Below are 27985 nucleotides of genomic sequence, written 5' to 3'. Positions count from 1 at the left end.
TTAACAACTGTTCCAGGAAGAGCACAGTTAGGCTTTTAGACGTGAAGCACAAAAAGGAGAGCTTTGTTTTCCTCCAAAACATTTTATGAAACTTGTACCAAGATGGTAACCACAGACAAAGCATGCCTTGAGGCCTGTACCATGGACTTTACACAGGATCTGAGGATTTTGTCTGGAAACCGAAAGAGATTGTCTAACACCGAACTTCATTTTCAAGGCTGTAATTCCACTTGGGAACAAAATCTCGCCCCTTCCCAAGGAACAACTCCATGTTGTCTTTACACTCAAAGCTAGCTAAGCAGCCCCCCTCCGTCTGTTTCTCATTGATCCTTTTTCCGTTTCCCACTTCACGACTAAGTCTTTGGGACTAGTGCAGTTCTAGTGTTAATGGAGCTAGGTTCACTGTCAGACGACAGAGATGCCATCTTCTGGGGAATAACACAATCCATGGGGCCAGGCCTAAGGATATTCTGAGTTTTCAGCACAAACCTGATGTTCAAGGAAATATAGATGCTTTTACAGGCTAATAAATATTCTGAACTTGCAAAGAAAATACAGTCATCTTACAGAGCATCTACATGGAGCTCAATGCAATAATGAAGAACTCCAGTCTTCCAAATCCACTTTCCATCACAGGGGCATTTAATGCTAAAAAATTCACCTCAGAAGAACACATAAAAGTCAGCATATTTGCTACTAATTCAACAGGCAGTAGATGATACTGTTTTGTGGCTAGAATACTGGCCAAACTCTGTAGCAAGGTGGCGTTTCTGGTTCTGCAACTGATTTTGTGTGTGACCTTCAGTAAATTAGTTAATACCTTTGCAAAGGCTTGAAATCCTTGCCTCAAACAAAAGTTCTTAACCTTCTGCTCTCACCAGTAAATCGATGCAATGAAAATAATGCAACTCCCACCCTTGGACAGTCACTTCCAAGCTTGCAGGGCAGAATACACAGTTACTATTTGTCAATTTGATAACACAGTTATCAATCTACTAAGGAAGATCAGAATCTGTCCTAGATGTCAATGCACCAAGATCTACTAAAATCATTCCTTTTGAAGTTTTCTGATGGTGGAGAAGTCGTCCTTAAATAGTAAAAAGCCATAAGCATATATAGCTTCACGAATGCTAAGTATTAGTAAGTAGTTCCGTTTCCAAGGTCAATATTCTTTTTATCTCAGGATGACTCACAAAAGTGTAATCAACCAAAAATATCTCAATTTACATCCCACTTTCATTTGTGTAGCAGTGACAAGCTGTTCCATTATCTGTGGCTCACAGTGCTTCCAAATTCTGTCATAGACGCAGTAAAAGCAAGAGTGACAGATACGTTCTGCCTACAGAATATACGTCTCGGGGGGAGGACAGAAATTCCGTTTCTGTTACAGGTATTAAAACTAGAATGAAACTTAGGTGTGTTTATGAATCCTGATACTTTCCTGGAAAAAAAAGTTACTTACTATTAGTCCTAGATCATATTATGTTATCTGGCCAAACAATATTTTAACTCTTTCAGAGGCTTCCGTGCTGGAAACAGAACTATTAAATTTCTACAGTGAAAAGGAACATTTTTACCACATCCCTTTCTTGGACTTGGTGTGGAAGAAAAATACATGCTAAAGCAGTAAAAGTGCATCTTTTCCTATCTTTTTTCCTCCTTTTGGTTATTCAATTTTAGGATGCAAAGGTAGGAGTTTCTAAGACATCCTCAGAACAATGCCCAATATCTCAAACTATTGAGAAAGAGAAACCTGTCTTTTATACATGCAAGGAAGATGCACAGTTTGGATCACAATATTCTCCAACAGAGGACATCAAGGTGCAGTTTCCAAGAAAAAGACTGACAGAGATATTGCACACAACAACTTACATTTAACCTAAACTTTTGCAAAACCCCTCAAAATTATGCAACACTAAACATCTCACTGCAGGCTTAAAAAAAAGCAACTTTTAAGAGCAAATCAGTAAGAAACAAAAAAATCACCCAAAATTTTTAGAAATTCAGTTGCTTGAAGAATGGTACCAGAATTCCCCAAATACGGCCAAAGGCACGATCTTTTCAGCATAATGCTACACCAGTTGGAAATACAGAATAAGAATTATCCACTTGTTAATTTCATCTAATTTAATAAGTATTCGTTTAAATTGTTCTCTTAACGTAACGAGACACGTGAGGTACATTTCAGTATGCAGCTGTCTATAGAAAAAAAGATTTCTGTAAGAATATGTATCCATGCAGACCTTTCATTGACACACCACCAACAGAATTCATTCTTCACCCCGTCAGGAATGTTGACCTTCACTGTCAGGATCTTCAGATTTTCCCCTCGGTTAATGGCCAGAATCTGAGTGCAAACATAAATGGCAGAGACAGATGACACACAAAATATCCAAAAGATAAACTTATCAACATTTGTGTATGCGCTTGCTTGACATTCTGTAGCAAATCATGATGGTGGTACAGTAAATCAGTTCACAAAGTACCAGCATGTACGGATAACATCCACAATTTAAACACAGATTAAATCATGCCGTGGCATAACAAATCATACATTTTTCCTGGAGTCTGCAATCTCAAGATCCAGTTTATCTTAAACACACTTATAATACAAGTCAGCATGAATTTAGCTGGTAGAATAATCTTGTTTAATAACCCAAATTAAAACTCAAGAAATGAATTGAAAAGTGATTCCAATCAGAACTAAAGATCAGAAAGGGAAAAAGTTAGTCCTAAGCTTCAGGCGTCATTTTGCTTCCCAAGATCAATCCAAATTTAAAATTAATTATGAATCAGAACTTGTGATACAAAGGTAATCAGCCTTAATTTGAAAGAGGATGACTTTTTGAGTTATTCACACCTAGTTCATAAATAGCTGAAAATATTGTAGATACACTCTTTACGTTAACCTTAACGCTCCAGCCTGAAAATGTATGCACATATTTCTGGCAGTCTCTTGTGTACACAACTGCATATTCATGATCTAAAGCTAAATCTCGTTGCACATGTGCTATCTGCACACAGAGTTCTATTTTAAATGGAAGTCTGTGGCTCTACATTTAAAACCAGGGTCACAATACGAGTGATGTATCCTGGAGGATACTGGTGGGTATCTACTAGTCTAACCTCTCTGTGAAGATGATGAGTGTTCACCTGAAGCAATCCTTAATAGTATTTATTAAGAAAACTCACTGGTCAAGAGATTTTTAGAAACAGAACAACAGTTAGAAGCAGCTACAAATAAAAAAAATACATTTTTAGCGTTAATTTTCCCTTCCAAAATATTTCAAAGTGCAAAAAAAAAAAAAATTTAATAAAATAATAAAAAAATAATTTAATAAAAAAAAATTTTCAAAAATAAAAAAAATCTGCTAGAAGTTGACATTCCTGTATGACTACACATGTTGCTGTATGTAGCAGGCCCTGAGCACTGTCACAACAGAACATTCTGTGTCAATCATGAACTTTAATTCAATCACTAGCTAACTCAGACATGTCACATATGCTAAATACAATGGTTTAAAATGACTCCAGGACATAGTACCAATTTATATTCCTCAGCCTTACTGCTCCTGTGACATACCAGGCCTGACATATCATTGAACAACAAAGCTAATAATAAAGATTACATGTGAAATATTATAGCATCTGGTACCTTGACTGCCAAAGCAAATGTTTTCATGTAGAGATTAGAAAGACACATTTTAACAAATCAAATGCTTTCATGCTTATTCCGATTTTACTTAAAATTAAAAAAAAAGAGAAAGTTAAATGTCAAGCTAAAATGAAATTAAAACGATGCTCAGGACAGAGAATGCATCTGATAGAATTATAATGTCATCATTCAGCACACTGTTAGCAGGGTCACATTTTGCTTCCTGGCACTCCGTCTGCCGAATGTGTCAGTCACCTGAACTTAAACCAGCTGTATTACAGTCACTAATATTTTTTACATTTTTATTCTTAAACAATCTGCCTATGCTGTTCTAAGTGACACGCGTTCAGAGAAGAATTATCATCCAGGAAATGCTCAATTAAGAAAGTAATTACTGAATTTCTCTCCCTAAGATAATAAAGGTGGGTTTGTTTCGTTTTTTTTTAAGTAACAGGTTCAAATACAGCTATTCTAGACACAAAGTAAACTTTCAGTTCTGGAGAGAGACTGTTTTTATGCAAGACTGGAACAGATCCAGGGGAAGGGTTAATAAAAACAACATAGATTTTTAAGAGAAAGCAAGAAAAATAATTTGATCTAGTCACAAGATTTATCAAACCTTATTCTGTTTATCAGAAAAATACATCCTTCACATTGCACAGCTCTCCTCTGTGTTCCAGATTTACTTAGACTCACTAAAGTTTTGTATATTTTGCCAAGGACTTTAATTTCCAATTCCTTTTTAAGTATGAGATTGAAAATAGAGCACTTGCCTTAAACATTACACTTTATTCATTAATTCCTTTCCTCCCACCAATTCAGTCATCTCCAAATAGAGGAAAGCAACCCCAAGGCGTACACAAACACTGAACTGTTTACAATTAGTCAAAAATTCAAATAAACTCTTGAAAGATTTTTTTTTCCTTAGTTATAACAGTGTTGGTATAGCTACCCAACTACATCCTAAGACTCCAGTCAGGTTCTCCTTGTTGCCAAAGGAAGGAACTGTGGCTGAACCTCCCGAGAGCAAAAGTGTTCCAGCTGGAAACACCCACAGGTATCTGATTATGTCCAAATCTGGTGTCAGTTTTTTTTAAACAAATAGGGTTTTTTCTCATTTCAGGTTCAGTATTTTAACTTTTGCAGTCAAACAACCCAATTCCATGCCAGTCCTGATTATTTCGTGGCATGTCTCAACACACAAAATGACAATGGCACGGAAAGTAACCCAGAACTGCAGCATGTGCGACGACAGCTGCAGAACTGCAGAACCAAGCTGCAGCTTACTGCACACCAGTTTACCTCATTGTAATACAGCCTGCAAGGCATGCTCACGGCTACAAATGCTTTGGTCATAAAGACACAGCTTATGCTCTTTTAGGTAACATGCTAGTCTACTGCCCGTCCCCTTTACTTACATGTAAGCTAGAGCAGAGTTAGGGTCCTCCACAGACCTTTAAGATTACTAGCACTTCATACTCAGACAATGACCAGTTTCACTGCAGTATTTTATGGAATCCTTTATTTGCAACTCTGCAAAGAGGTGATTTAAAGCTGACTTCTACTTTTGCCTCTAGCTAAATGCATTGAGAACACTTGTCTGTGTGCAGTCATGAAAGGAGTAGAGAAGGTCTTCAAAGCAGTGAATTTTGCAAGTGTTGTTAAAACACAGCTATTTAACCTGCAGTCCTGGGGGATCAGTTAATTTTATAAATCCCTCTGAGTTTCAGGCTTCCCCTATATCTTTTTTAGGTATAAGCTTCTTCTAAAAATCCTGAACCAAACCAGAGAATTTCTTCACTTGAAGACATCTACACCTCTCCCAAAGCACATTCAAGAACACATTTTTAACCAGCTTTTTGAATGCAGAAAAGAAGTATTTCTTCGAAGTCTTAGGTGAAGGAGAGACTAAAGACTTTTAGGCATTAAAAGGGATGGTTATAACTCAAGAAAACAAACGAGAAAAAAATGATAATTTGCATCAGCAGGGTAGTAAGGTCAGGTAATAAAGAAATTGAAGGTTATGAGAAAGACTTTCAGAAGCACAATACTAGTGTTTAAGCTTAAGGAAGACGTGGCAGATAAAGAAAACACTTTTTCTTTCCTTATTTCATCATCAAAACTCAAAAGGGAGACAAAGAAAGGAACTGGAAAACTAACGAAGAACCAAAAATCAGCAGAAATGAGAAGTTACAGTATTTTTACAGAACAGGGAACTCTGCAAACAGCACATGTCAGAGATAATCATAAAATGAATTTTTTCCTCAACTAGTACAAAAGAGCCCTGACATACCTTGGGCCTTGAAACCTCAGTGAAGCACAAACAACTCAGACTCTTAACATTCATAATAGAGAAATATTCAGTGTGTTAGAATAGTCAAATAGCAGTAACATACAGATGAAAGACAATGCATAGGAGTGCAAAAACATCCCGTGACTACAGGACTACCAGCTGCAAGAACAATGGTTATTACTTCACTGGAGAGCCAGAATGGGAAAAGAAAGACACATTAAGGTTAGTGACAGACACAAGGAGAAATAAACCAAAACAGATAGAGTTAATCTTAACATCAAACAGACAAACTAAGGACTCATCCTGGATAAGAAAGAGTGCAGCCACATGGTCAGAGTGCTGACCAGGTTTGGGAAATCTGTTTTCTAGCCCTGGCTCTACCTAAGCAACGGTTTTCCTTATGTAAAACGGGAAAAAAAGGATTCCTCAGACAAGAAGTAAATCATATTGTCATCCCAGGAAACACTTGTACACCCAATACACGTTGCATATCTCAGTGTTCACCACTCTCAGTGCAGGAAAAACTAAACCGTCTTTGACAGCCAAAGTATTCATTCAACAGTAAAGCACCCAAACAAAAAACCCATACAGCACAACACTTAATCTCCTGATGAATCTACAAAACTTTGTGATATGTCACCACAGTAGTCTCCACTTGCTCTACTGACTTTTCCAGACTCTCTAGAAGCAAGTTTTCACCAAACAATTACTGATATAAATACAGTAAATGTTCATACTTACTACAAAGAGAACAACTACAGGTACCTCTTCAAACATCTACAGAAGGCCTGTCTATTAAAATTACTTGTAGTAATTTAGTCTTTCACCTAACACCATGGGTTTAAAATTAGCCCATACATGTTGTGAAATATTTTTTGTAATAAATTTATTTCAAGACATGCAAGAAAATCCTTTATTAATTCAAAATATCACACTGATTTAAAACAGCAAGCAGAGAGAAAATGAGTATATCATAGATAGAAAAGGAAAAGCATTCTGCTGTAGAATAAGGCAGCCTTCTAAAGGAAAGGGACATTTCTGGTCAGAAGCAGCTAAGAAGGTCTTTTTTGTGCAGTTTTTTGTTTTGGTTTGGGTTTTGGTTTTGTTTATTTTAAAGCTAGGTAATCGTGACCAAAACAAGAGACAATTCACTTAGTGATTAGTAATGAATCAGGGCAACGGTCTTGACAGCTAGACTGAGTGCATCACACTTCAGCCTTTGAACTTCAGTAACAGGAGCAGCCGAGCTATCAAGTCATCAGCTTCTCATCAGCTAGTAAGTTTGCTTTGTCCCTCATTTCTTTTTCTAGTCATATAGGTCTAGGCTTGGGGATTAGGATAACCAAAGATGCTTCACAGAAGGGAATACTGATGACTTGCAAAACAAATGCATTTTTGGGGTAGTGCATGGGATGTTCCCCTGCGCCTTTCTATTTTGATTGTTCAGCTTTTACATGAAGTTGCTGCTGACAAGAGCTGCTTTTCTAGGTCACCTTCAATTTCAATTTTCTGGATCCTTCCCTGATACTTCTCACCAGTTTCACCTGACAGGTTTAGTGTCAAATGGCTCAGAGCACTCTGACTCAGTGCTGCAGCAAACATCCAAAAGAAGCGAAGAATAAGTTTATCCGAGTTTGCTTCAAATACTTACACTCCAACCAAGCAGCTTCCTCTACTACGCAATGCCCCAATCTCACCCCTACAGACCATAAATTATCACTTAGCCTTCATCCCCCCCCTGATAACACCTGCTATGCACTTGTTACTGGGGAAAGGGAGGGAGGGCATGACACGCTGAAAATAAATCACACCAATATTGAAATCTCTGATTATAAATATTTGTTTAATGAGAATTAATTAGACAATGGACAAGCTGAATAAGCAGTCCTCTGCTCAGTTTCTTAAGACAAACATTAACAGCTTAGTTCTGCATTTCAAGAATTTGAAAGTCTCTATTACCTTTGATAACTGAAAAGCAAAATCAAGTATCTTTAGAATCAATTTTAAGCAACAAAATTAAAAAGCAAAGCCACCTTTGCTATAGTTAAAATTCTAAGAAAAAAATACAAATTTGTAGGTGTACCTGGTGATGCTGAATGTTCTTTATATTACAAGAAAACTCATGGTACAGCTGGAATTTATCGATATCTTTTTCATTTCCACTTTTGGACGACACTTTTGCCAAGGCTGACTGGATACAAATGTACCTTTGCTGACATCTGAATAAAAGAAACCAATGTCAATAAGGTATTTTAGCATGAAGCTTGTAACAAGTCATTAGTGCTTCTATTAAACAAAAATTAATTTTGAAGTCTGCCCAATTACAAGTTACATTAACTCCAATTACCTGCAGAACTGTATTACATATCTTAATGCCGAGACTGACAGAACACCTACTGACCGGAACACACCAAGAGAAGAAATTCAAGCAGACCTCAGAAAAAGCTGAACAAAGCCCTTCTCCTAAAGGGAATGGATACTCAAAAGCTGCACTTCAGTTTGATCCGTTATTGGTTCAACTTCACACAACAAATTTTGGGAAATTGCAAAAAAAATTATAGCAGTTACTTATTCTATAGAAGTGCAACATCTTTCTTGAATCTACCCAGCCTCAGAATTAATTTCTTGCTTTGAGCACTTAACACCCATAGAACTTTTCATTATCTTTAGGAGTAACAGGGATCCCAAACACATAGCTTCCTGAATGCTCCTCATGATTACTACACATACAACACACTTTAGATCAACAGGATATATCTGTAGAGCACTGTGTATCCAACTGAGGAGCTTCTAGTGGTCAAAAGAATGAAAGTGTTAGTCTGGTAACAAGAGAACATCCTTTACAAAACAACCCCATCATTGAAATTATATTGCTGTGCTCTAGCTTTTTGATGAAGTTGGCCATTACTCACAATAAACAGCAAACAAGAGTCAACTAAACAGAACTGAGCAGATTCAAACCAACGCTGCATGCTCCTAAAAAGGTATCTGTTCTTTGAGAACCCTGTTCTGTCCCAGATGGTACACAGCAGAGGAAAAAAAAATATCAAGCAACTACTACTCTGTCACATCAAGTCCCCGGACATGACAAATAACCTTGAAGTCATTATGTAATGTAAGAAAATGTAATGTAAAAAAAAAAGTCAGCTAACACAGAGGATCAGTAACTCCTGCTTTAAAAACGGTCACATTTGCTTGCCTGATTGTCTTCCAATGCCAGAATCAACCATCACTGCATGCTAATTACACTGTCTGGTGTCAAGCAGTAAATATTGGAGTAATAATAAATAGTAAATATCGGAGCAGATACACCTCTGGAAAGTCATAGCTTGAAGGAAGTGCAAGGAGAGAAAACTTTGCCTTACAGATCACTAACCGCAAGGGGGATATGCTCTATATGGAACAGTCTTTGGGAGTCACAGTGTCATGCCATGCTCACAGGAGATTTCTCCTCCACTGATAGCCAGACGGGCAGAAAGGCTAAAGAACGTCTCCAGCACAAGTGAAGGAATGGACCTAATGCAATCTCACAGTAACACTGTTTTCACGTCATTAAAAAAAATGAATTACATATGTGCACAGTAGGAGACTGAATCTTACCATGTAACCAGGAAAATTTAGAAAATTTAAAAAAAAAATCAAACTTACAATTTCCTGATAAAATCCAGTGTATCTTTATCTTTAGCGAAGATGTCAGCTAAAATATGCTGTACACCAGCCTCTACCTCCTGAATAGTTGAAAGGCCTTAGAAGAAAAAGGTTAGTAATTATAAAAAAGGTAACATGAAAAATTACACAACTGCACAAGCACTAATAAAATATATACGAGCCGAAAGAAAATTGATGCAAGATATCCAACTGATTTGCAGAGGTTTCAATGAAGAATCCTAGTTCATTAGAATTTTTTTAAATAAGCTTGCTTTCCAAAACATCTGAAAATTTTTAATGAGCCTAAAGTGACCAATGCAGTATCGTAAATCAAAATGACATTAAAATGAGAGAAAAATAATAATTTTGTGACTTTGATGCTAACAGATCTGACATTTACGATGCAAATTAATTATTTACAACGGTAAAATTGGATATTCAAGTACAATTTTTGCAGTTGTAATAAAATGAGTAATCACAGCACAAGTTTACACTTTTTGCTACTGATATAGAAACTGCCTAAAATCTTTGCAGGCAATCCTGTCCTTTCTCTGTGTAATAGTTTTATATTTCCACTGGTTTGTAGCAGGAGTTCGCACAGTGCCACTTTCTGAGGTTGGGCTACCCTCACCCTCTCCCATGAAACACTGTTCAGTGAAGTTATAAAATGTCTCCATAGCAAAGTATTCTAGAGAGCTGATAACAGAATCATTCAGCTTTCCAACACACAGAACCATCCCTCACTTCAAAAGACCAGATGTGGTACAGCATTGTCCTCAGCACAGTGGTTGAATTGGACCAGAACCAGAAGGTAATGAAATAAAACTGACATCTTGTATTTTAAAATCAATATATCTAACCCTGTTTCTAGCAACAGTCAGTAACAAATGCTTCACAGCAAAAAGCAAGAATCCTAGAGTTGGCAAATACAGGATTAACTGTCTCCTTCAACACACATTATTTTTTACTCTGTTGTCTGATGGGCTACCAATATCTTGAAAGAGCTTTATCAATGCCATTTTAAAAAAAAAAAACTGCATAGCTCTAAGAACTAATATTTTTATTGAATCCAGAACCCTGCTTCCGATTGGGCTATAGAGTTACACATTATAAAGAAATAATCTTGCCCTTTTTTAAAAAGGGGAAGCTAAACTTACCTGCCAGAAAGAAAAATAAAAGTGGGAGAATAAATTCTTATTCTCTTATTAAATTCTTATTATGTTATTAAATGCCTGAACTGATCGGAAGTTGTGGAATTTGGCTCTTTACATCTGAGTTAGTGTTTCATATGGTAAAAGTAACGTAACATCAGAATACAAAGCTAAGGGAATTATAAAACATGCATTATATTGAATACGAATTATTGTGAGACACTCAAGTACGAGAAGTATACATGGTGACATTATTTTAATTCTAGCAGAGAATCTGAATGAGATAAACAGACCAAAACCAATCAGAATTAAAGAAATAATCAAAAAGTTCCCATTCAACAAGCACCACTCACATGGGCATTAACTGTGTCCATTTTAAAAACTGCACATGCTTGTTTAATTAGAGAAATGTTGGACCACGCATACAACTAAAAAGAAGAACAAAGTTTTCTAGTGAGCCTACTTCCATAACTTTCAAATATCTGGCTTTGAAACATGAACTGCAGTTTTTATTTCAGTTTATTTTTAGTCTAAGTTTAAAAACACTGAGAATTTAAAATAACTGAATATTAAGCTTTGATGAAAACTCTTCTGCACAGCAAATGGCTCATCCCTTCAACAGAAATTCACTCTGATCTCAAACTGTATATAGGTTGTCAACCTGGCTCCCAAGCTGATAGAAGTGACCCAGTTCATATATGTATGTTTGTTTCTGATACGCCTTTCAAATGGTAACCATTATATAAACCTAAGCAACATTATTTTTAGCACAAAATTGAAAACAGGTGTACTGATTCCAAAAATTGAAGTGTTTATGCTGCAACAGATAGCACTCCTTTCTGAATGCACCCTAAAAAATTTATTTGAACTTTCACCGTGAAGATTTTCATTTGGCTCTTTAGAGTCTGCCAGAATAGTCAGATACGTGCTTGCAATATACTGCTGTATGAAATAATGACATATGCTACAATGCAGTAATTAAACAATCAGAATATTTTGTAACTGATTTTGAATGCCAAGTTAGGATCATTTTATAAACAATATTTAAATAAAACAAAAGAACAACATAAGTGGGAAGAGTAAGTCAGCTTCACCAGTAGGTTCAGCACTTTTACGTTAAAATAAAAAAAATAAACGTTGGGGCAGGGAAGAAGAAAAGCACTTCTCTATTTTAACACCATACAGAAGGTTGCAGCAATCTTCGTATTTTATTGTCAGAGATTGCCCCCTACAGATTCACCCATAACTGCATTCACAAAGAAACACAATTCTGCAGTCTGTGTGTGACAATCATACCGTTAAAGTTACTACTCAAATTTCAGAGATTACATCTTCTCCAACCCCTACTGTCATTCAATAGTAAAAACTCTCTCCCGCTCACTCCCAGTCACCGAGGCCAGTTTTTATTAAGATATGCTTTGACGGGTGACATTTACTTCAGTAAAAAGTATGAGCTTAAGCCCTTCATACAATCAGTGTTGAATCTTCAGTAAACAATTAAAGTAAGAGAAGAACCATGGAGAGGTCTCAGGTGTGCAGCGCAGTTCCCTCTCTCTTACCAGTAAATACAGATGACAACTATACTCTAACATCTCCAGACTTCTGTCTGCTGGTATACCAGAATTACTACTATTTACAGCACAAAAAGACAGGAAAGGTTTGGGAGCCATGACATTAAATTTAAAATCTACCACATGCTGCTAAAAGAACTGTGGAATTTAAAAGAGTTGCATAATGCAACATCAGAACAATTAAAATAATTTCCCTTTTAAAATATTTTGAGGCTTTTAAGACATTACTGCTCATAGAAGCAGAGTGCTTACCTTTGGTATTAGGTCTAATGTAAGAAAAGAGGTTGAGTTCCATAGGATTCTGCAGAAGGGAGAGAGCAGCAGGTTCTAATCCCAGCTGCTTGGCCCTCTGGGCTTTGGTGCCTTTACTCCCAGTTTTATAAGGTGCAGACTTAAAGCAAACAAAAAATACAGTTATTAAAAGGCAAGGAAATATTTCAGTCATGCTACGTATTTTGCATCATGCACTATTTAGTTATGCAAGATTACATTTAAACTGAGGATGATCTGAAAAAGACTAGTGTACTGACCACATGGTCTAATTCTTCCAAAGTTCTGCAATTTAATAATGCTGTTAAAAGGCACCCGGATAATTTCCCTTCTTTCTTCAACTTCTGTATCATCGTATGCGTCTTTTTTGCAACAGTACTAAAATGCAAGAGATTGATATTAACAGTCACATTTCATGTTGGATTAAAAAGGCTATTGATTGCGACCTTATTACACTGCTGAAGCTCTCTCAAACCCCTGAAGATTGTATCTCATGCTAATCCTCAACAAAACAAGTATGACAATCCAAGAGAGTTTCTAACTATTACTCTCTTTCTCCAATTAGTTCAAAACTGTACCAAAATATCTTGTGGTAGCTTTAAGAAAAATCATCAAACAATACTGATAGTTGTTACCGATATATACATTTTTGCAAGATTACTGGCCTGAAAGCCAAATAAAAAGGCCCTAAGTTAAATCCATTTTGATGAGCACTTACAGTCGTAATTCGTATCAAGGTAGTTCTGCAGTATCAAGTACAGGGTACCAGATTTCAAACTCTTAGACCTTCAGTAAGATACCTGTGAGCAACCACAGGCAGGAAAGGTATTTTGTTGTGATTTAAGTTACTTGTTCAGACAAGAACTATCTCAGGCCACCTTCCCTCTTTGGAAAGAATCTCCTGCTAGGGGATAGCCAGGGAGTACAAGGGGGAAGACACCATGTTGACAGAACAGCTGGCAAGTCTGTTCCTTTGCCATCTCAAGAACATACAGCCACCCAAAAAGAAGGAGCAGTGAGAGCAGTCTCATCCACCCCTGCAGCGGGCTTTGCTGATCATTTCTTTGCTGCAATGGTCCATGATGGTTTAGCCTGCCCTCCTGATGCACTACAACATCAAGAAGTGCTCTTCACTAGAGGCTTCGCTGCTCCAAATGGGGAGCCAAGTGATTCTCAGTGATTCTTCTTCTAAGGGGGCAGCTTACATCTAATTGGGTTAGGTATCTCCAGGACCTGCAAGCTACTAAAACTGCAGAAAGATTAAGATCTTAATTTTTATTTGACAATTAATTATGCTAGATTTCTTGTTAGAGTAAAAAACAGACAGGCATCAAGCATAATTACCTCAGTTTTAAACTTTCTTCTGTAGGAGTTCCTTTATAATTGCAGTGTGTACAAAATGCCAAAACAGGAACACAGAAGCAGCAGCTGGTTGTTACTTACCTCCCCCCCAGATACCTCCTGGTATTAACTTACTTACCGTAGTTCCTCCAATGTTTGCTGCACTTCTCTCAAGGCATCAGCCTCCAGATTATTGATGAGTTCTTTTCGATACCGAGCAATAAAAGGAATTGTGTTTTCTTCTTGAAAGAGGCGAATTAAGTTTGCACATACCCATGGTTCAACATTTGTTATTTCTGACAAGGCCTGTCACATGCAAAAAAAAAAAACAAAAAAAACATTTAAGAAAAGTGATACATTGCTTTAAACAGCCCCTCACTCAAAGTTCAAAATCACCCCCAGAATATTATGCTGGACAGCAGGGACTACTGTCCTCCCTAAGACAGGATGTCTTCCCATGCATCCAGCCACCACACCCACTACATTCAGAAAGACATGCAGCAACCAGTGTTTCCAGAAACTTGTAACTACAGAAAAAAAAAATGCAGGAAGGAGTGCCTCTTGGGAACAGAAAAAAACAATTAAAAAAACCCCCAAACACAAACACACAGAAAGACAACAAACTGCACATGGCAACTCAGAAAACTTGGAACTTTTTTTTTTTAAAACCAACACTGACATACCTCATGGTTAAACAAAACAAACCCACCCTACAAACCCAAAGCTGATCCAAATCCCACTCCACCAATAATTGGAAACTAGCATGATATTACTAAAGGTTTCAAGATGAACCAAACCTCACTAAATTAAACAGGATTTTGTACAAATTGGGCTTTCTAAAGTTATAGTGTATCAATATGGAATTGAGAACAAAGTACATAAGTACCTTACCTTAGTAACATTTTAACTATCACAGTTTGTTTGTACTTTGCTACAGTTAACAGCTGATTTAAAAGCCTTCCGAAAGTTTTGTTCTGAAGCCTAAAAATATAACAACTCCTGCACAATCATATTCACTGCTTTTAGAGCAGCAATACATAAAGATCAAATTCTCCATCTGCATTTCCAGGAATATTTTAGAAGACTCAGGAACAAAATTTTACACCTTGCTTAAGCAGGCAGTACTAAGGATGATGAATAGGATGTACCCAATCTATTCCCATTCTGTTCATATCAAAATCTTCCATAACCATATCCAGCCTCCCAGAACAGGAGCTATCCTAGAACTGTCTTCATATGAACAGCTTCAAAGTTAACATCCTACAAAAAGAAAGATGATATCTCCCTTGATGTCACTGTTCCAAGAACGCAATCTCCTCCCTGATGATAATGTAAATTGATATACGCTCTTATATGAGTCTCTACAACAAAGTGATCCACACTAAATCTTAAATTCTGAAACTATGCACACAGACATCCCAATTCTTTCAGCATCCCTTCCTGTAGGAGTTTCAGTTGACTATATCCACAAAAAACCCCATGTGCCAAGACAGAAGAAATGTGCAAACTGTTACAGGCTAGCTTTATACTAAGGACTGCCTAAGTCACAGATATTTGAATTATGTTAAAGTTTGAACTTTTAACAGTTACCAACCAACATTTATATGTATATATGTATTATGACAATTTAAGCAGAGGTTAAATGACTACTTAACAGCACAATGACTCTCTGACACTCCAAATGATGCCAAGAGGACTCAAATTGTATGTTAGAATCTAAGTGCTAATTATGTAGGAAATGGTTTCATTGATACCTCAGAAAAGGAGAAGATCTCATACCTGTACAATATCCCAGTTCATCTCAAATTCTTCTTTTACTTTGTTGCCTCCTAGATTTTTTACTGGCTTTCCTTCAGGACATGTAGTCGACTTAATCTTTTTAAAAGGTGGTTCATCAAATGCAAAATCCTCCTCAGATTTCTCATGTTTCACTTGATTTCCCGCTACAGGAACGCTTGTTGAGGGTTCTTCATCATTCTCCAAACTCTTTACTTTCTTCCCTTGGAATGAATTTATTTCCATTTTTTTCGGCACTTCTGGCTTTTGATTTAAAGTTTTTGGTTTAGTGCCTACATCTTCTTCCTTAGGCTCTAGAAGCTGCATTTTATTAACTTCTGCAGGAGCAATAGGCAAGGATACATCCTGCCAAAAAGGCATTGAAACTATGTTAAGCATTGACTGTTACAAACTGGTTCAACATTTCAATTAAAACCTAGGAAGGCTTGATACCAGACATCATTTTTCCGAGTGATGTCTCTGTCTGGCAGGGAAATGCCAAGCCAGAAATCAAGTAACCTGAAATATACCTTGCGTGGAGGAAAAGAGACAAACATACCCAGCAAAACTGTGATTTAAAAGATCAAACTTTGATCTCTTTGATGGAGAGACTTTAATAATAATCTTCTGAAGGGCTCTCCTTCGGAAGACACTGACCTACAGTCCTTGCCTCCACTCATCTCAACAAAACAGGGAACAGCAGGGCAGGGAAGCACTCTTCTAATGAGGTGTTAGGTGCAGCATGGGAACTGGAACTGACACTTGGTCTGCTAAGATATTGTTTAACCTTGGACAAGCCACACCTTCTTTCCTGAATTTCCCGAGATCTTCTTCAGAGTCCAAGAACATATTTCTCAATATGCCATATACGTCAAGATGTTCAGAAACATCAGTATAAACCAGAAGGACTGGCTGCTATCATGACCTGACCTCTGATGTTAATCTTAGACAGAAGTAAGGAACTTCTGATAGAAGTGCATCTTATATTTGTCATAATAAAACTGCGATCCTTACTGGGTCGAACAGCCATGCAAGGAAACATAAGGACAGGCCTTCTTTTTGTTGTGGTACCCAGCTGGTGAAAAGGTAGAAGACATCAAAGGTGCAACACAGAAACCAGAGATATTAGAGTGTTTAGTTTTCATTACTGAAAGAACAACAGAGGTATTTATTATTTATTTTTGTTGTTGAAAGAGATCTCCAGGGAAAACCATGTCCCATTATCATTGGCCAAAATTTTAAAGAAGGGCCTTTAGATCTGGGACACTTAAGTACATAAGAAAGCCATGTTTATCAAACATACTGAATATTCAGTAACAGTGGAATCAGATGAGCTGATCAGACTTGGGCAACCAAGTGAACCAGAGCTGGAAAAATTCTGCTCATGTTACTTGCCAACCACAGTAATTAAATATCTCTTGCTTACAGATACTCACCATTTCCTCTTTTATTGCTGCCTTCTTGACCTTCTTCCTGGCCACAGCTGACCGTGGAGCAGCAACTTTTTTAGTTTTTGCCTCATTTTTCTTTGGCAACCGAGGTCTCTTGGCGATTTTGCTTTTTGGCTCCCACTCCTCCTCTTCCTCCTCTGATTCAGAGCTCCTGAAAAACAAACAAATGAACAATATTGCTTATGAGAAGAATAAAAAAAACCCCACCCATAAGCAAACCAGTCTGAGTGTTTTCTGACATGAAAGGAAGCAAACAGGAGAAATGAACAGAAACGTAGGCAGACTCAACAAATACAAGTCTTTCATGCTGTTGCAGAGCTAATGGCTGGAACAATTTACCAAGCTCTCCTGAAGCTGGTCACTGGGATGTGTGACCTGATTCTGTTTGGACAACTGGCAATTCCGTTTCACCCCATTTTCACTGTGAGCGTGAAGCAGCACAGGTAATTTGTGTTTTATAATTGAAGTTTTGTGCATTCAAACTTTTTAGTCAACTGCTCAGAAACTGAGTGTTCTTCTTATGCAGTCGCTTATGCTTAGCATAAACATTTAAAAAAAATCCTAAGGAAAAAAGCAATCTTACGAATTAAGAAATGAAGGTAGTTCATCATCTTCTGATGTAAGGGCTTTGGCTTCAGATTTCACCCTCCTTGGTAGAGATGACATCTGAAACAGAGGCAAGAAGAGAGAAACAGAGCATTTGGTTGAAGTTGTATTCTCTTACTCAGCCCTTTAACTCACTGCCAAGTGTGCCCTCATAATGTCTTCACCAATCACAAAAGTTTCCCCTAGAGCAAGTTTGGATTTCTTAGTATCCAAGAATTCAGGCCACAGCAGCACATATTCAACAATCTTTTCAACTGAGCAAACAAACCAGCATTATAGCCTCTCAAATTATTTTTCTCTTCAAATGGAGGTAATTATTTGGCTTGCATGTAAAGCTATCCTAGCAAAAAGAGTACTGGTTCTCAGACATATTATTGGGTATCACTTATATACTGTGCCAGCCTTTCCTCCATCAATCTAAGAAGCACAAAAAATAAAATTAAAGATCTAGTAAGGTAAGCTTGCATATGGTTTTGATGTGAACAGGACTACAAGAAGATTGCCCATTTTGATTCAGAATTTCACCTTTAAAGACTATCCGTTGCTTGTATGCATAATAAAAACAATGATTTTCAAAGAGCTGCTCATTAGCATATAGAAAGTGCATAAAACAATTACCAAAGGTAAAAAGGGAAGGCACAGAGTTTCTCCTGACCCGAGATTCACACCTACAATAGCTGCATTTCAGTTAATCAGTTACAGAATTTTGGGCAATGGTTGGGCCCATGAATTTCAATAATCATATTTGGCAGTTTTAGAGAATTTTAGGTACCCTCAAAATTTTACCTGCCAGAAAATTAAAATTAAAAAAATAAACAACAAAAAAGCATTTCTAGAACTATAAAATTCATAAACATTTTACCGATATCTGGTACAATTTCACCATTCTTCACATTCTATTCTCCAGCTCTCATACCCAAAAAACTTCTTGCGCTTCGACCTTTGATCCAGCCTTACCACTGTGATGCGAGCCTTAAAGTCCCATGGTTACACATACAAACTGGATAAGCGCTTTTCAAAGTGCCATTTAATTCAAGGGCAAAACGCTCTTTAACCCAACTTCATTCTGGCCTCTGTTCAAGCACTAGAAGCATAACTATTGTTATTAATGGCTTTCAACAAGTTTTCCTTGTAAAGCAGTACCTGAATTTAAGTGACCATTTTCAGCACCGCAGTGGAAGGACATCAAATAGCACTAGCTATTAGCTTGCTTGCAAAACGCCTTCTTGTAGCAATCATCATGGTCAGTAGCAGGTCAGCATTTCTGTGCTGTTCCACTGACTGAAATCCCATTATGTGACTGGTTAGAATACACGTCTACCACAGGAAAACAGAAATCTCCACCGAACACAGAAAACATTACTCACCTTACTAGCTTCCCAGGTGACTTTTCACTGTCAGTTCTGAGACACCTGCAACTTCGCCCAGCCACTCTGCTTCTCCGTTTTCCTTAGCTCTTTATAGCTGAACGGTCATTATCATAGTCTTAATTCATTAATTATTCCCATTACCTCAGAGGCATGAAAATGTTTCCATTTTCTACTGTACTTTAATCTGTGAATGGGAGAAACAAAAAACATTATTCATGTTTGCAACACCAAGATTTCCAGAATTCGGTAACACCTGAGCCACATGGATCTCTAATCCATTTTTTGCAGGCACTGAGACACTTTCCACATGATTAGGTCTCACAGTTCTCTGTTTTCAAACTAGGTGTTTAGCTTACAATATAATTATCAGTCATGCTTCTTCAGCTAATCCAACTAGGTGGGTATTTTTCAGTATTCCAGGCAATTTTGGAAGCCAGTGATCAGTTTTTAAACACTCGAACCAGCTTCTTCATAGTTACCCATTGAATCATAGCAAGGAAGAAGAAAAAAGCCAACACGCATGTTCTCTCACCTGAGGTCAGCACTCCCCCTACGTAACACCGCTCTCTAAACTTCCCTGTCAGTTTTGGACACTCAGCATATCACCATGATAGTTTTGGGGCTTATCCAAAGGCCCAGGTAAAAGGAAAGCGTCATCCAGAAGGTCTTTTTTCTGCTAATATTTCCCTCTCACCTCAAGGGGCCAAGGGCAGGGTCTCAAAATATCTCAATATTTGTATTGTTACATTAAGTAAGATTATAGCAAAGGTAAAGCTTACTCTATAAAATTAATTGTACTTCCTGTCATCCAACACTGGTGATTGATTTAACTCTTCATATCAGCATAAGAATGGAAGATGAGCTCCTTGGTTTATGAAACCAGGCATTTTCCACATTCTTCATGAACAGATTAGTATTTGCTCCTACATCCTTAAGTCTGAGAATTACCATACAGCAAATACAAAAATGGCATAGGAAAGCATGAAATAGAATAGAAAGTGATATGTAATAAGGCTAAGTCTTTATGGGACAGTTCAATGTGTGTGGGTTTTTTTTCTTTTGATTTCTTGGATTTTCAACTTTAAAAAATAATTAGATCATCTTTTAAGTGTTTGTTGCAGTCCTTCAGAAAGCTGGAGAAGTATCAAAAACGTTTGATCCAGAAGATCAAAGACGACAAGACCAGCACAGAATCTGTGTCAATATTGTATCAGTTCTTATGAGCATGTAGTGAGTCAGGATTGGCCTCAGATACATAAACTCCAACTTTAATTGTATTATTAATCTACTAAATTTTCTCGAGAAGAGTGGTAACTTTGTTCCTAAAGGCTTTTGTACCTGCACTTAACAGTTAATTTTAACTAAGGTAAGATGTGAATTTAAAGCACAAAACTTATTTCAGAATAACTCTCCATGAACAGACAAGCCGTGGTCAGAAGCCAAAATAGAGTTCTACAGCTCAAAATAAAAGCCCAATACCAAAGAGCATCTGTGAGATAAATATCAAACATGGGGTATCACAAGGGAAAAAAAAAGTCACGATATTTCACTGTGAGGTGGGGCCAAGTCATAACCACCTCCCCTTCTAATAAGGTATACATCGAACTAACTGTACTTCATATTTGTAGAAAAAGAATCCTGCAGTTGCTACATATATTCTTTTTGTTTACAAAGAATCATTTTTTTTATTCAAATCCTCAAATGTACTTCTGATTTGATTCCAAATTGCCAGACAGCTGTCTGCTAAATTTTCCTCCTGAGCTGCCTGCGCTAGGGTGTGCTAACACCCACAGTTAATGACTAAGAAAAACAGTCCTTCTGTGATTCACTGCGGAGGGGGAGGCAGGGAAGAGGATGAAAAAGCAGAGTCTAAATGCCACTGACGATGGTGAACAAACATTACGGATTTTTTTTAAAAAAGCTTAGAGACAGTCCCTGAAGTGAGGCAGGAAGACTCAAGAAACAGGCAAACACAGTTATGCTCCACATGGGGCATCTACAATGCTGACTGCACTGACATGACCAGGCAATCAAACAAGCTATTGCCTGCTCCGTGCTCTGCTTCTACTGGGATATGGTCCCCCACATCTCCTGCCTCAAGTGTTGAGGGAGCTTGGAAGAGCTTTATTCACCCTCCCACAGCATGCTGGGATCAAGACAGTATGAAGTTGGCCACTTATCTCCTATTATATTTTCCAGATAGACTGGCCTCAGTGGGAAAACTGCCTTTACCTCTTCCTTCTCTGTCACCTCCAGGTAACCATACACAAAGTGGGGGCTTGTTTCTACTCTGAGGAAAGAAACTATAACTTGCATAGATCTGTGTCCCCTTCCCAAATCCAGAAAAGTCCTATAGCTGTAGAAGAGCCAATTACAAAAGTGACTGCTTCTTGAAAAATGAAGAGTAATCAATTTATACCAGACACAAGTCAGAGTAAACTTTTTTCCCCTCCTGTGTCTGTGTTCAGTATTGCTGTACCTTATCGCAGGTGTCTGCATGCCTGGATCACTGGTGTCTCCTGTACTTACCGCCTGAAGTAAGTAAACATGCAGTATCCAGTGATGTGCACAAGTTATCCCTGTGTAGGATTTCACTGGCTTGCCAGTTAGCATATTGAACTCCTACAGCTCTGTTCTAGCTGCTTTCCTCACACCTGGGGCCAGCAAACTTCCAAGTAACATTTGCTAACACGTTATCTTTTTTCTTATTTTATATGTTATCTTTTTTCTTATTTTATATATGTTGTCGGAAACTTTACAGTCATTAAAAAAAAAAAATGTTGTTACTTGAGAAAGAGTTCTTAATCATCTCACCAACAGTATTTTACTTCCACGCCAGGCAACAGGAGCTAGGAGGTAGAAACTTCAGCCTTGCCCACACACTTTAGCTCCCAAGTCCTGCTTCATTTGAGATTGGTCCATGTACGATATTTTGCCTCTCTGCAACAGGCTGAAACCTTAACACTGAACCTTCACACTACACCCCTGATGCCCCTATTCAAGAGAATCAAAACTCTTCTGCTTGTCCATCTCTCCCCAAATGACAGCAGGCAGCATTAAACATCATTGCTTGAAACACCTGAATTCTCTTTGCTTCTCACGGTCAGCCATCACTAAAGCCTTGCTTCTCCACAAAACCCAAAGCAGTTACAGCGTGTTCTTCAAAAGTACTTCCCACTTAAAAGTGAAAGAGGACTTTGCAGTGCTGTTATGCTGTCCAGTGAAGAAGAGCTGAAGCTATTTAAATCATTGCTATTGTAGATAAATATATCTCCCAGGTCTACTCGGGTCTACTCTCCAAATAGTTTGGCATCTGTTTTGTTGCCAGTTCTTTTGTTCCCACCACTTCTATTCTCTGCATCCAATGCAGAGCTCCACAATGCACTCATGCTATCCCAATGGCTGTAAATAGCACATTTCTCCCTGCCTGTCAGCTACTCATTAAAATAAGGCTAGTGCAGCTTGGTGTTGGGCCACGCCAGGAATAAAGAAGAGTGACAGGATAGCTCTTATTATACTTCACTGTGCAGAATCTTAATATGGGTATGCACAAAACATACAGCAAGGAAGTAATCATTCCTCTGGTCTCTCTCCCCAAGTAGGAGTTCTAGGTAGCACGTGGAATATAAGTGGATTGAGGCTTTAAAGGCCTTATGTTAAAGAGCAATCCAAGTCTCACTTAGAGACTGATACTCTCTTCAACCTCCCTATTCATGCAAAGATACAACCCATTAAAAGTAAATTTCATCATATGTGAATCCAGGTGGCATAAGCAACTGCTTGCAGAAAGAAAAGTTTAATAATAGTTTAAAAGTAATTAGATGAAAAAACCCTCCCTCCCCCCACCATTCTCCCAAAACCCAAAGTCCAGCACTAGTACAAGGCTATGTGTTGTAGCTCCACCATTAGAGCAACAATTTTCAGAGTCAGAAATTGCTCCAGTAATCCTAATAGACTGTGACATCTTCTCCAGGGCACTTAAGGAAAAAAAAACGTATTTAACAGTTGAAAGTTATAGAAAAAAATTATACTTTCACAGTATGATCAAATGAATGCCATTATGGCAAATTTAAATCTCATAACCTTACTACATTAAGTCACATAAATCCCTCATAACTAGAGAAATATAAATCTGAATATCAAAGTCTACTGCACCTTACAACTCAATCAAATAGATTCTTCTATCTGAAGGTACAGGATTAAAAAAAACAAAAACAAACAAACACAACACAGAACCAAACAAACACACCACCACACATATACTTGGAAATTAATTTCATGTCAGTAACTGCAAAAAAATCCCTCTCCAGCAGAAAAGGACACGGAAACTTCTAAAGCTCTTTTCCAGTTAATCTAAAGTAACGCGTTCCTTCCAGAAGGGAAATCTGCCTATGCAGGAAGCTCCTCAAACTTTGCTCTGCAGCCTCTGCTATTCTAGCATGAAGAAAATAGCAAGTATAATAGAATTTTGCATTTTAGCTTTTTCTTAAATCACACAGTACTAGCCAAATGACAGTTTATTATAACACCAAGCATGTGGGGCAGGACATAAAAAGCACTACGAATCCCACATGACAAGTGAATTTCAGACCATTATTAGTAGCAGCAGAATGGCCCGTTTCAATAAATGTATGCAGGCTCTCAACAGTTTGATTTTGCTTGTCATTTTAAGACACTTCCATTGCATGCTAGAATAACATCTTAAGAAGAAATCGAAGTGTGAGCATACTGTCAGCAGCAAAGGGGAAAAAATGCTATGCAGACCAATGGTAGGGATTTGTACAGAAATTGCTCTATCACTCCACAAGGTTGTTATCACCTATAACAACTAAGTTGTACTTCAAAATATAAATCAAACTTACTGTAATCCTCTCGAGGTTAAAACCTTGGAGAACTCCCAGACACTTTTGCTCAGAGAAGCTGGTGCAGTAGATTTCCAAGGACTTTTCCTGCACAAAGCCAGTCAGGACTGCCTGAGAAAGGAGTCGGAGACACAAATCAGGAGACTCCAGTGCTAACTGGACAATTACAGGCAGAAAGAAAGGGAGAGACATATAGGGTACACACATACAGCAAAACAGTCCCCAACACTAATCAGAAAGGAAAAGGTGTACCTTTTCCTAGCACCTACTGCTACTCCTCACAGAAGTACCACCAAAGAGGCAAACCACCAAGGCTGTGCCCTTAGAAACCACGCTCTGCTCCAAGCCTGTTCTTATAACTAGCTGTCCCACCAGGGAAAAGGAACAACCTGCGTGACGCAGCAGTCTGTCAATGAATCAGAAGAGGTGTGCACAGGAAGGCAGGGGAACAAACACTCTCCATGCATTTTTTTAAACCACTTATCTCAAACCACCTATGAAAACAGACATTACCCGAAACCAGGGGGACACTGCTTCTGATTCAGTAACAGACTGCTACATCATGTGCAGCTACCCCTTTCCTCCAATCCAGCTTAATTTAATGGGACATGTTCACTTCTGAAGGATACAGAAGATGCACATCTGTTCTGCATGGCGACAGCCATAGTTCATCACACCAGTAACATTCATTTAGGAGTCTTGCAGGCACAAGGGGAGTTGAGAGTAAAGCAGTGTGTGTTGCTTGGTGACTCACTACCATCCAAACCACTGCTTTTTGGCCCAGAAACATGACTGAGCTTAAAATACACTTTATGTACTTCGAAGCCTTATTGTTCCCCAGACGCTGCCCCACTTTCCTCAGATCTGTTGACAGCATTCAAGAGGAAGGACTAATTGAGCTAACTTTCACCCCCCGTGCCTGGTAAGGGCATCAGTTCCCAGGCAGAACCACGGGAATAAGCTGTGGTTCACAAGCCCCTTCCTGCCCTCAAGGAGGGCGGGAGGCCCAGGAGGCATCCCAGGGGAGGCCGGGAGCCCCACACCCTCCCGCCCCCGGCCCAGCCCGGTGGGTGTCCCGGCCCCCCCGCGGGGCGCTGCCGCCCGCATCCCCGGTCCCGCTCACCCGCCCCCCGCGGGCACTATTTCAGGGCGAGAGGAGCCCCGAGCAACCCCTTCCCCCCGGGCTGGGGGAGAGGCAGGGAACAGAAACGGAGGCCCAGGAAGAAAATGGCTCGTTTCCACCTCAACAACCGAGATAACAGGAAGCCCCCCTCTTGGCGGCGCCCGGCACGGAGGCCGCCGGGGCCAGCGCAGCCCCGCAGGCCGCTGCCCGCCCTGCCTCACCCGCGCCCTCGGCCCGGGCCCGGCGAGGGGCGGGAGGCTTCCCCGGACGTTACCCCCTGCTGCCGGCTGCCGCGTTTGAAAGGGCCGCCAGGGCAGCCATGGCGGAGCCGCCCGCCCGACGCGCCGCGGGGAGGAGCAGGAAGCGGCGGCTGTGCCGCGCCGCGCCGCGCCGCAGGAAGAGGGCACCGGAGGGGGCGGGGGCGGCGGCGGCTCCGCCCACTGCCCCGCCCCGTCCCCGCCGCCCCGGGGCTCCCGCCAGTGGCGGAGTCTTCGCGAGCGGGGCCGGCGGGGCCGGGCAGCCCCCGGGGCGGCAAGTGCCAACCGCGCTGCCCCGCCGCCCTCCCGCTGATGGCAGGCCTCGGCCGGACGCGCCTCGCTGCCGCCGCCAGGTGGCGCTGCGCGCCGGAGCGGCGGCCGCGGGGGGGGGCGGGCGGGGCGCGGGCCCGGGTCCTGAGGGGAGGGGAGCGGAGCGGCGGCGGGGGCCGGGGCCGGCGGCGGGCAGGGTGAAAACCGGCCCCCCCGTGGAGGCGTGGCTGTCTGTCCCCGAGCCTCAGCAGGCCTGAGAGAGGGGGTCCGGTCAAGCCAGGTCTCCCCCCTCCCAGCCTCGTCAGGCGGGTGCCGGTTGCAGGCTCCCCCGGCGAGGTCCGTAGGCGGCAGCACCGCACACCAGGGCCTAACGCGGCCTCGAGGTGCCTGAGGTCCAACGCGATGGCGGCATTTGGTGGCGGTTATCGGCTCTCCCCTTCCCCTCGTGTTGGTGGTTATCGGCTGTCCCCCTCGTGTTGCGAGGGGTGAGGGGGTGAGGGCTGTGGGGCCAGCGTCCCTGCGCCTGCTGCAGTGCGAAAGGATCAGCCGCCTTTCACTTCAACTACGGATAAAGAGCAGAGGTGCGAAATGTCTAGGTTCCGTTCTTGGTTGATAGGAGTTTGAAAGGTGTTAGAAACGTTGCAGCTGCTTCTGCTAGCCAAAAAAACCCACCCAACCACTCTAAAGTGGGGTTAGTTATTTTTCACAGGGGTATTGGGAAGCAGAAATCACCCTGTGAAGCTGAGATACTGTATCAAAGGTGACTGCAGAACACATAGAAATAAATGCGTGCCCTTTCTCTCAGCCCACTGAGTAGGTAAGAGCATGTAGATCCAAATACACATAGGATGTTCATGTTCCCTTACCCGTGCGGACTAGAACTTGCGTTATTTTACTTTATAACTGTAAACATAGGGACTCTAGTGCTGGAAAAGAATGTCCAAGTGTCAGTTGCCCATCTTAAAGGATCATATAAAGTTATGCTTCCCTGCAATCTCTGCATCTATTCCTTTTTCATCTGTATCTACTAAGTTAACGTTCAGCAAGGATCCTGTGAAGTTCATCTCATACGTAAAGTTTAATGGGTGCTGGTTTCTGGAGCCATCGCTAGAAGAGTGGAGCGAGTAGGCTGTGACATTAAAGCCGCCTTTCGAGCTTCCATTACCCTAAAAGGTCTTCTGCTTTGTATCATAAATATTTGTAACTTGTGGTCATAACTACCAGCCAGCTGTCCTCCAGCCTTGGAACGGCAACATCTGAAATGTAACTAAGGTGTAATAAACTTAAATAATTCATAATTTTTCATCTTGACTTTATAATAAATGTGTGTTTAACGGTCTGGAATGACTTTAAACACAATAATGCTCAATGCAGTCTCTCTCTTTCTGTGAAGTTTACCTGACCTCTATAGCTTTCAGGGCCCCAGAGAGAGACTTATGCACATACTTGTCTTTATGCATGGGGTTGTATCTCTGGTGCCAAATCTTCAGCTGATATAAACTGTTACAGCTCTGTTGATTTAAATAGGGCCTGTGATTTACACAAGTTGAGGATCTGACTCACAGACCTCAGCAGGACTGTTCACATATTTAAAGGTAATCGAGTGTGTAAGTGTTTGCAGGCTCGGAGCTGATTCACTTGGAATTTTGTACTAGTAAGAGCTGAGCAAAGGGTAGTTTAGTCTAATACTAGGGAAATATCCATTGCTAAGACTGAGCTGTTGTAGTTTAACCAGCTAATGTCGTACATATGAAATCATGTTAGAACCTCAGACAGTTTTTCAGCTGAAACATCGTCATTTATAATAGGTAAGCTTCTGATTTTTTTGTATTTCAGGTCAGATGCTGCTCTTATGCCAATACGAAAACAACCTTTAAATATAGGAACTCGGTGCACTGTATAACTAAGGACAAAAGGTTGTGACTATAAATAGCTTTAAAATCATATTTAAATATTTGGTCTGATTATATTTTGTAATACTTACAGTGAAACTTTGTGCAGAATATAAAAATACTGCCTGTGTCATCTGACTCCTTTGATGCACTGCATTAAAATTCCTATGTCTAAGTACATATCATGGAGTCAACTTTATTTCTCTTCTATTAATAGTTTGAAATTAGGTCACCGTTCTTGTAAGGATGGGCTAAGCCTGTACAACTGATTTTAAGGAAATTACCTATATAAAAATGTTTGGGTTTTTTCTCATGCTCGCCTACAATGACACCGTTCCTTTCTATAATCAGTAATTTTACTGTCTGTCCTGGCATATGTATTCTATGCTGGCAGGTTTTTTTAGATTTGTTTATAGTGACCCCTGCTGCAAAAGATTAAGACTGACGTT

The 27985-nt window shown here is 39.7% G+C and overlaps 1 protein-coding gene across 5 annotated transcripts in view; it reads right to left on the bottom strand.

The window, feature by feature from the left end:
- The window catches only part of SRBD1 (S1 RNA binding domain 1), a 133493-nt gene extending 108024 nt beyond the window's left edge, over window positions 1-25469 (bottom strand). For 3 of the 5 annotated variants that reach the window (XM_076334415.1, XM_076334418.1, XM_076334419.1), the window contains exons 1-12: window positions 25392-25469; window positions 23995-24105; window positions 19130-19316; window positions 17740-17822; window positions 17142-17307; window positions 15709-16071; window positions 14069-14235; window positions 12849-12966; window positions 12571-12709; window positions 9597-9693; window positions 8032-8167; window positions 2244-2347 (exon numbers count right to left, since the gene is read on the bottom strand). In XM_076334415.1, coding sequence (XP_076190530.1) covers window positions 2244-2347; window positions 8032-8167; window positions 9597-9693; window positions 12571-12709; window positions 12849-12966; window positions 14069-14235; window positions 15709-16071; window positions 17142-17307; window positions 17740-17822 — 1373 coding nt within the window. In that variant the 5' untranslated portion in view covers window positions 19130-19316; window positions 23995-24105; window positions 25392-25469. Of the gene's footprint in view, window positions 1-2243; window positions 2348-8031; window positions 8168-9596; window positions 9694-12570; window positions 12710-12848; window positions 12967-14068; window positions 14236-15708; window positions 16072-17141; window positions 17308-17739; window positions 17823-18905; window positions 18970-19129; window positions 19317-23994; window positions 24106-25338; window positions 25369-25391 lie in introns of those variants that run through there. The other 2 variants (XM_076334416.1, XM_076334417.1) reach the window with 2 other exon arrangements.
- Between the last annotated feature and the right edge of the window lie 2516 nt (window positions 25470-27985).

Source organism: Aptenodytes patagonicus, chromosome 3, assembly GCF_965638725.1.
Source record: "Aptenodytes patagonicus chromosome 3, bAptPat1.pri.cur, whole genome shotgun sequence".
NCBI lineage: Eukaryota > Metazoa > Chordata > Aves > Sphenisciformes > Spheniscidae > Aptenodytes > Aptenodytes patagonicus.
Note: the sequence above shows the minus strand (reverse complement) of the source record. Positions and strands in the feature narration are given on the sequence as shown.